Genomic DNA, 12,395 nt, shown 5'->3' on the forward strand with positions numbered 1-12,395 from the left:
ATCGGTAACCCACTTCGTTTCCAGTTGCGTATTGCTTGAGTCACAACAGTACACACTCTAAAGGTCTCTGAGTCTGTGAGGCACTCTAAGGTCTCTGAGTCACAACATTTTTGCTCTAAGGTCTCTGAGTCAAACCATAATATAAATGTCAGCTTAGTTCTGGTCAGAATATAGAAACAGTTTGTGCGCGTCGAGAAAACACAATTGTTAAAGTTATAATGGGTCTTGCACCTTTGGCACTCACAACACTAAAGCAAGCAATATACGCCTCCGCTCGTCTCGCATCATGCAACAATTCTTAACCACAACAATAGTTCACTCTGGTCATTTATCAAATATCTGGGAGAGACAGACCCCGTTACCATACAAGTTCTAGATGCAGTGGCCAGAATAGTTGCCAGATACTCCGGTATACCAGAGTTCTTATTGCAGCGCCATCCTGCCAGTTGAATTGCCAGTTATAATCCGAAGCTTATTAATGGCTATGGCTATATTACACCAGTATAAGAAGGTTGAAGAGGTATAACATCCCAAGAATTGGGGTATATAATTATAAGAGAAAACTCTGTTGTGATGACTTGTGATACAGAAATGTTTTTAACAGGCAGAGGGTTGTATTTCCTTACCTGATGATAGCGATATGGTGGGGTATGACCAAAATACAGGCGGTAAGATGAATCAGCAGACGAGAACAACAATATTTACTCTGCGAGAAAGAGATGAGAGGGGTGGGAAGAAAAACTGACATAGACGTCATCTTTCCTAAGTTAGCTCCAACCTCCACTAATAATGTACCGTTATTGTCCTGAGCCGTTTGAAGATCTCCTCTCAGTATTTCTTCTCTAACTCCTAATTATATAGAACTTTAATTTGTTCCTTCGTCATTTCTATTGAGATACTATTGTCCATATATTATCGAAATTAACTAATGTGTCACCGTAAAATTATAATATGAATCAACGCCATCTGTAGACTGAAATTACTCAAAATAAAATTGTTTCAAATACACTCGACTAATATTACACTTGCCATTTTGTCGACTACATCCTCCAGTTGTCTGCCCGTATCTCTCACGCTGGCCTCCAGTCACCTGGAGTCACCAGCCAAGCTCAGGCCAACCGTCTTAAAAACAAATTCATTCAAATAGACATACCTGTGTCATTTTTAGAATTCAAGCCACCCAACCACTATTGTTGCCAAGCAGATTTGTGGTATCCCAACGCTTTGAGGTCTGCCGTCACCACCGAGCTGGCAGCCAATCAGCGTTAGTGTCAGCGTGTTCCACCTGGTCGACAGCCAATCACCATTGACGATCCAGTTTGTTATTGTTTGGTCAGCTGGTGCCGTTCTATCGAAAATGCGCAAATTTTCAGTTTCAGCTGCAGCAACGCTTGTTATATAAGATTTCATGAACAGAAACAAACCCTTGGAAAATACTGAACCAATATGATACCAACGCAGATCTGTTGTGAGACTTTGTACGTGAGGTTATGCAAGTGTGCATGAGGGTTAAGCAAGTGTACGAAAAAGGCATCATGTGTGTGTCTGCCTGTATGTGCGTCTGTTGAAAAAAAAGAAGGACAATAAGTTTAAAAGCAGATGATTGTTCAATGTGTTTTAAACAGAACAAAATACAAGAAGCTGACAATTACATAACCATATTAGTCCCATTCAAAAAAATAATGAACAAAAAGATATTAACAAACAATGTACACTATATATGAGTAAAACTAAAACATATACAGCATATCGTTAATTTCCACAGTGTCTTATTAAAAATTCCTCCATTGTAGACACACAAGAAAGTCACAGTAACCTCCTTACAGACGTTGGTTCCTTTCTTGCAACCGATAAGCAGTCCCCATTGTGTCTTGTGTAGAGGCCTACATAACCGACAGTCACAGAACTAAACAATACAGCTGTCAAAGATGTCCTTTGGGGCATTGTCTTTGTTTCTGACACTCACCGAGGAGCTCTTGTGTTACCCCACACTTCACCCGAACCTCCACTGACGCCCTCCCTCCATCTGTCTCAGTGTTCAAAACTTGATTATTAAAACATCACACCACCACCCAACTATTGTACCATTAATCATAAATATAGCAACGAAATAAGACCTGTAGTTAAGACTTATTTTCAGTTGAACCTTGAGTCAGTGTCGTGCCAAGTGATCTCAATTGTCATCCTCCATCACTTTATCACACCAGTATGAACAACTTTTCACCTGACTATTCCTTTACCTTGCGTCTTTGTCAGGTTAGGTTAGAAGAAGGTTATAGGCCGGTTAGGTTGAGTTGGGTTAGGTTGAGTTGGAAGAAGTTGACAACAAGGTTCGACTGGTCTTGCGATGACAGACAGAAGCAAATCACAGGAACACAAATAAATTAGAAAACAACAATACAACATCAATGATAACTTGGGATGTGACTTTCCTCCAGCCAAGCAAATAAACACCGCAAACACCGTGAACTCTCGGTGTAATCTGTCCCAGAGTAAGTTTCCTCATTAAAGTTATATAATCCATAATTTTACTATTTTCTAGTTAATCGTCCCTTTTCCGGTTAATCATTCCTACTTCCCAAATGTAATTTCACTTCCCACTATTTCTCTCCCATAGGTTGAACGTCTACTACACTCTGCTTAAGTCTCTGGTTTACTCTCTGGGCACTGTCTCTGGTTTACTCTCTGGGCTGAAGTCTCTGGTTTACTCTCTGGCTGGTCTCTGGTTTTCTCTGGGCTGAAGTCTCTGGTTTTCTCTGTTTCGTCTGGTGTTTCTGAAGTCTCTGGTTTACTCTCTGGGTGTCTCTGGTTTACTCTCTGGCAGAAGTCTCTGGTTTTCTCTCTGGGCTGAAGTCTCTGGTTTCTCTGGGCAAAGTCTCTGGTTTTTACTCTCTGGGCTGAGAAGTCTCTGGTTTGCTCTCTGGGCTGAAGTCTCTGGTTTACTCTCTGGGTTGAAGTCTCTGGTTTTACTCTCTGGAGCTGAAGTCTCTGGTTTACTCTCTGGGCTGAAGTCTCTGGTTTACTCTTTCTGGGTGGCTGAAGTCTCTGGTTTACTCTCTGGGCTGTTCTGGTTTACTCTCTGGGCTGAAGTCTCTGGTTTACTCTCTGGGCTGAAGTCTCTGGTTTACTCTCTGGGCTGAAGTCTCTGGTTTCTCTCTGGGCTGGGTTACTGATAATGATGTTAGAGTTGCTGCCTTGTCTGATGTTAACTTATGAGTAATGCATCAATATCGACACAAATTGAATTATTCCTTTTTGGGGGAAAAAGCAGCCTCACCTGTTGCCTGAGTGCCAAGGTAACCCCCGGGACCTAGATGTGTGTGTGTGTGTTTTAGTGTGTTATCATCACCATTAAATACTCCTCTACTTAAAAAATAAATGACATTCATGAAGTTGACCAGAAACACAACAACAACAAAACACAAGACAACAACACAAACAAGACCTAGTTCACGTGATCATTCTCCTCACCTCAACAGCCACCAGTGACCTGCAAGTTAAACAATCAATATTACGATCTCAGCTTGGCTCTATGATTGGCTGAAAGCTTCTCCAACAAAACCCCTGATTGGCTATAGACTTTCCGCCTGAACAACAAAAAAGGTGGCGTATTAAGTTGGTCTGGAGTTTGACAATGGTGTTAGGAGGGTGAGGGGCCTCCGGCTATCTCGTTATGGTGTTTGGTAAGTTACACATTCTATAGCATAATATATAACTACAGTTTAGAATATAAGTTTAATATAATTTTCACCATTATTATCTATATCACACTATCTCCTCTTATCCTCACTATTAATCATTTACTACCAGCATTACAATCCATATATGCTATTATCACCATTAGCATCATCACTATCACCAATACAATCACTGCCATCATCACCACTACCATCGATATTATCACCATCAGTATCACTACTAACCAACGATCCCGTCTCCACCTACACCACCATCATCAATAATACCAAACACCATAAACATCACCATTAAAACCACTATTGTCATCACCATCATTACCATCATCACTTAGTACGACGATAATCATCATCATCACGACCACCATTCATCATCATCACCATCACCACCTACACTACACCATTATCATCATTATACCACCTACTCCACCATTATCATTCATCACATCACACTACACCTCCACCATTATCATCATCACCATCACCACACTACCACCATTATCATCATCCACTATCACCACCTCCACTACCACCATTATCATCATCACTATCACCACCACACACCACCATTATCATCATCACTATCACCACCTACACCAACATTATCATCATCACTATCACCACACTACCACCATTATCATCATCACCATCACCCCACACTACCACCATTATCATCATCTACCACCTACACTACCACCATTATCATCATCACTATCACCTACACCACCATTATCATCATCACTATCACCACCTACACTACCACCATTATCATCATCTTATCTTACCACCTACATTACCATTACCATCCATCACTTATCTTACCTACACTGCCCCATTATCATCATCCCACTATCACCCACCTCACTACACCATTATCATCATCACTTATCGCCACCTACACTACCACCATATTCATCACTATCACCACACTACCACCATTATCATCACTTCATCACCACCACACTACCACCATTATCATTACTTCACCACCACACTACCACCATTATCATTACCACCACTTCACCTACACTAACACCATTATCATCACCACTATCACACCTACACTAACACCATCATCATTATCACCACCTACACTACCATTATCATCATCACTCACCACACTACCACCATTATCATCATCACTTTATCACCACACTACCTACCATTATCATTACTATCACCACCTACACAACACCATTATCATCATCACTATCTACACCACACTACCACCATTATCATTACCACTCACACTCACCACCATCATTACCACCACACTACCACCATTATCATTACTTCCTATTATTATTACTCACCACCATTAACAATACCACCACACACCAATACCAACATGATCATTACCAACCACACCACCACCATTAGCATTACCACCACACTACCACTCATTATCATACCACCACACACTACCACCATTATCATTACCACAATCATTACCTCTATTATATTACCACCACACTACCACCATTATCATCACCACCACACCACCACACCATTATCATTACCACCACCATTATCACCACACTGCAACAACCATACCACCTCACACTACCACCACATTACCACCACACTACCACCATTATCATTACCACCACACTACCACCATTATCATTACTATTACACTACCACCATTATCATTACCACCACCTACTACCACCATTAGCATTAATACCACTACACTACCACCATTAGCATTACCACCACACTACCAAACCCATTATCATTACCACCACACTACCACCATATTATCATACCACCACACTACCACCATTAGTAATACCACCACACTACCACCATCATCATTACTACCATACTACTACCATTATCATTACCACCACACTACCATCATCACCATTACCACCACACTACCACCATTACCATTACCACCCACACTACCACCACATTACCACCACACTACCACATCATTATCATTACCACCACACTACCACCATATTACTAACCACACTCACACCATTATTACTACAATCATTACCTCTATTATTATTACCACCACCATATCATTACTACCATCACTACCACCATTACCACCACACCCCACCACTCATTATCATTACCACCACACTACCACCATTATCATTACTACCACACTACTCACCATTAGCATTACCACCACACTACCACCATTATCATTACTTCACCACACTACCACCATTATCATTACCTTCACCACACTACCACCATCATCATTACCACCACACTACCACCATTATTACCACCACACTACCAACACCATACCACCACACTACCACCATTATCATTACCACCACACCACCACCATTATCATTACCACCACACCACCACCACATCATTACCACCACACTACCACCATTATCATTACCACCACACTACCACCATTATCACCACCACACTACCACCATTATCATATTACCACCACAATAACCACCATTATCATTACCACCACACTACCACCATTATCATACCTCTATTATATTACCACCACCATTAATACATCTACATATTACCACCATTATCATTACCACCACACCACCACCATTATCATTACCACCACACTACCACCATTATCATTACCACCACACTACCACCACATTACCACCCACACTACCACCATTATCATTACCACCACACTACCACCATTATCATTACTCACCACACTACCACCATTATCATTACTACCCACACTCCACCACCATTATCATTACCACCTCACACTACCACCATCATCATTACCACCACACTACCACCATTATCATTACTCCACCACACTACCACCATTATCATTACCACCACACTACCACCATTATCATTACCACCACACTACCACCATTATCATTACCACCACACTACCACCATTAATCATTACCACCACACTACCACCATTATCATTACCACCACACTACCACCATTATCATTACCACCACACTACCACCATTATCACACTCTATTATTATTACCACCACCACATTACCACCACACTACCAACATTATCATTACCACCACACTACCACCATTAGCATTACCACCACACTACCACCATTATCATACCACCACACTACCACCATTATCATTACTAATAATCATTACTCTATTATCATTACCACCACACTACCACCATTATCATTACTTCACCACACCATTATTACCACCACCATTATCACCCACACTGCAACAACCATTACCACCACACTACCACCATTATCATTACTCACCACACTACCACCATTATCATTACCACCACACTACCACCATTATCATTACCACAACACCACACTACCACTATTACTACCACCACACTCACCACCATATCATTACTTCACCACACTACCACCATTAATATTACCACCACACCACCACCATTATCATTACTTCACCACACTACCACCATTATCATTACCACCACACTACCACCATTGCATTACCACCACACTACCACCATCATCATTACCACCACACTACCACCATTATCATTACCACCACACTACCACCATTATCATTACCACCACACTACCACACCATTATCATTACCAACCACACTCACTTCACTCATTATCATTATCACCCACACTACCCCATTATCATTAACACCACACTACCACCATTATCATTACTCACCACACTACCACCATTATCATTACCACCACACACTACCACCATCATTACTACACCACACTACCACCATCAATTACCACCACCAACACCATCACCACCACACTACCACCATTATCATTACCACCACACTACCACCATTAGCATACTTATCACACTACCACCATCACCATTACCACCACACTACCACCATTATTATTACCACCACACTACCACCCACATTATTACTACCACACTACCACCAATTATCATTACCACCACACTACCACCATTATCATTACCACCACACTACCACCATTATCATTACCCACCACACTACCACCCATTATCATACCACCACACTACCACCATTATCATTACCACCACACTACCACCATCATCATTACCACCACACTATCACCATCATCATACTTTCACCACACTACCACCATCATCATTACCACCACACTACCACCATTAACATTACCACCACACTGCCACCATTAGCATTGCCACCACACTACCACCATCAATATTACCACCACACTACCACCATCATCATTACCACCACACTACCACCATCATCATTACTCACCACACTACCACCATTATCATTACAACCACACTACCACCATATTATCGATTACCACCACACTACCACCATTATCATTACCACCACACTACCACCATTAGCATTACCACCACACTACCACCATCATCATTACCACACCACATTACCACCATTATCATTTTCCACCACACTACCACCGTTAGCATTACCACTCACACTACCAATTGATCAGTATTACACCACACTCACCACCATTATCATTACCACCACACTACCACCATTATCATCATTACCACCACACTACCACCATTAGCATTACCACCACACTACCACCATCATCATTACCACCACACTACCACCATTATCATTACCAAGCACCACACTACCATCATTACCATTACCACCACACTACCATCATTACCATTACCACCACACTACCACCACCATTATCATTACCACCACACTACCACCGTTATCATTACCACCCACACTACCACCATTATTATACCACCACACTACCACCATTATCATTACACAATCATTACCTCTATTATTATTACCACCACCATTATCATTACCACCACACTACCACCATTACTACCCACACCACCACCTCATTATCATTACCACCACACCACCACCATATCATTACCACCACACTACCACCATACTACCACCAACTCACCACCATTATCATTACCACCACACCACCACCACGTCATCATTACCACCACACTACCACCATCATTATCACCACCACACTACCACCACATTACCACTCACCCACACTACCACCATCATCATTACTCACCACACTACCACCATTATCATTACACCACACTACCACCATTATCATTACCACCCACACTACCACCATTATCATTACCACCACACTACCACCACATTACTTCACCACACTACCACCATTATCATTACCCACCACACTACCTCACCATTATCATTACCACCACACTACCACCATTATTACCACCACACTCCATACTCATTATCATTACCACCACACACTACCACCATTATTACCACCACACTACCACCATTTTCATTACCACCACACTACACCCATTACTATTACCAATTACACCACCACCATTATCATTACCACCACACTACCACCATTATCATTACCACCACACTACCACCATTATCATTACTTATTATTATTACCACCACCATTATTTCACCACCACACTACCACCATTATCATTACAACCACCTACCACCATTATCATACCACCACACCACCACCATTATCATTACCACCACACTACCGCCATTATCATTTCCACCACACTACCACCATTATTTACCACACCACACCACCATTATCATTACCACCACACAACCACCATTATCATACCACCACACTACCACCATTATCATTACTTCCTATTATATTACCACCACCATTATCATTACCACCACACTACCACCACATCATTACCACCACACCACCACCATTATCATTACCACCACACTACCACCATTATCATTACCACCACACTACCACCATTATCATTACCACCACACCACCACCATATCATTACCCACCATACACTCACCAACACCATTATCATTACCACCACACTACCACCATTATCATTACCACCACACTACCACCATTATCATTACCACCACACTACCACCATTATCATTACCACCACACCACCACCATTATCATTACCACCACACTACCACCATTATTTACCACCCACACTACCACCATTATCATTACCACCACACTACCACCACATCATTACCACCACACACCACCACCATTATTTGCCACTCACCCACACTATCACCATTATCATTACTCTATTATTATTACCACCACCATTATCATTACCACCACACTATCACCATGATCACACACCACACTACCACCATTAGCATTACCACCACACTACCACCATTATCATACCACCACACCTACCACCATTATCATTACCACAATCATTACTCTATTATTATTACCACCACACTACCACCATTATCATTACCACCACACTACCACCATTATATCATTACCACCACCATTATCACCACACTGCAACAACCATTACCACCACACTACCACCATTATTTACCACCACACTACCACCATTAACATTACCACCACACTACCACCATTATCATTACCACCACACTACCACCATTATCATTACCACCACACTACCACCATTATCATTACCACCACACTACCACCCATTATCATACCACCACACCACCACCATTATCATTACCACCACACCACCACCATTATCATTACCACCACACACCACCACCATTATTACCTCTATTATTATTACCACCACCATTATCATTACCACCACACTACCACCATTATCATTACCACCACACTACCACCATTATCATTACCACCCACACCACCACCATATCATTACCACCACACAACCACCATTATCATTACCACCACACTCACCACCATTATCACACTTCCATTATTATTACCACCACCACACACATACCACCCACACTACCACCATTATCATTACCACCACACCACCACCATTATCATTACCACCACACTACCACCATTATCATTACCACCACACTACCACACCATCATCATTACCACCACCACCACCATTATCATTACCACCACACTACCACCATTATCATTACCACCACACTACCACCATTATCATTACCACCACTACCACCATTATCATTACCACCACACTACCACCATTATCATTACCACCACACCACCACCATTATCATTACCACCACACTACCACCATTATCATTACCACCACACTACCACCATTATCATTACTACCACACTACCCCACATTACTCTATTATTATTACCACCACCATTATCATACCACCACACTACCACCATTATCATTACCACCACACTACCACCATAGCATTACCACCACACTACCACCATTATCATCATACCACCACACTACCACCATTATCATTCCACAATCATTACCTATTATTATTACCACCACACTACCACCATTATCATTACCACCACACTACCACCCATTATCATTCACCACCATTATCACCACACTGCAACAACCATTACCACCACACTACCACCATTATCATTACCACCACACTACCACCCACATCACTACCACCACACTACCACCATTATCATTACCACCACACTACCACCATTATCATTACCACCACACTACCACCATTATCATACCACCACACTACCACCATTATCATTACCACCACCATTATCACCACACTGCAACAACCATTCCACCACACTTCCCACCACCATTACACCACACTATCACCACCATTACCACCACACTACCACCACCATTACCATCACACTACCACCAACATTACCACCACACCACCATTACCACCACACTACCATCACCATTACAATTCAAACTACTACCACCATTACCACATCACTAGCTTCCACCACCACCATCACACCCATCACCACCACCATTACCATCACATTACCACCACCACCATTACCATCACATTACCACCCACCACCATTACCATCACATTACCACCACATCACCATCACACTCACCACCACACCATTACCATCACATTACCACCGCCACCATCTATACTACACCATACCACCACACTACCACCACCACACTACCACCACACACTACCACCACCACACTACCACCACCATTAACACTACCGCCACCTTACCACCACCTTACCACAATCACCACCACAATACCACAATCACCTTCATTACACCACCAACACCATTACATCAACCACACTACCAACAATACCACCACCACAATTACCACCACACTACCACCACCACCACCACACTCACCACCCACCACACACTACCACCACCACCACAATACCACCCACCACCACCACCACAATACCAATTACACCACAATACCACCACCACCACCACCACCAACAATACCACCACCACCACACCCCCCCACCACCACAATACCACCACCACCACAATACCACCACCACCACCACAATGCCACCACCACCATCACAATACCACCACCACCTCACCACAATACCACCACCACCACAATACCACCACCACCACCACAATGCCACCACCACCATCACAATACCACCACCACCACCACAATACCACCACCACCACCACAATACCACCATCATCACCACCACCAACACCACCCTCATCATCACCACCCCAGCCAATAAATTCTTGTTTTTGGAGGAGGAGGAGGAGAGGAGAGAGAGGCGTGTAATGAATGCTGATCTAGTTTTGTTATTGCTAGTGTGGTGGTCGGTGGCAATGGCCTGTAATTCCGCTACAAGTGTCAAACATATTCCCTCACAAAGTTTTTTATTTAGATATGTGGCCGCCTTTAGCTCTCTCTCTCTCTCTCTCTCTCTCTCTCTCTCCTTTCCTTCCTTCCTTCCTTCCTTCCTTCCTTCCTTCCTTCCTTCCTTCCTTCCTATTTTATATTTCTCGATCATTTTTAAATGCAGAGCAATTAAGCCAACTGAATAGAGAGGAAGCA

At 42.6% G+C, this 12,395-nt stretch overlaps 1 protein-coding gene across 1 annotated transcript in view; it reads right to left on the reverse strand.

The window, feature by feature from the left end:
* The window catches only part of LOC121860834 (homeobox protein cut-like), a 199,268-nt gene extending 198,106 nt beyond the window's left edge, over positions 1-1,162 (reverse strand). The window contains exon 1 of the mRNA XM_042358222.1: positions 1,154-1,162. Within this exon, the coding sequence (XP_042214156.1) occupies positions 1,154-1,162 (9 nt within the window). The remainder of the gene's footprint in view (positions 1-1,153) is intronic.
* Between the last annotated feature and the right edge of the window lie 11,233 nt (positions 1,163-12,395).

Source organism: Homarus americanus, unplaced genomic scaffold (genome assembly GCF_018991925.1).
Source record: "Homarus americanus isolate GMGI-L3 unplaced genomic scaffold, GMGI_Hamer_2.0 scaffold23617, whole genome shotgun sequence".
Classification (NCBI taxonomy): domain Eukaryota; kingdom Metazoa; phylum Arthropoda; class Malacostraca; order Decapoda; family Nephropidae; genus Homarus; species Homarus americanus.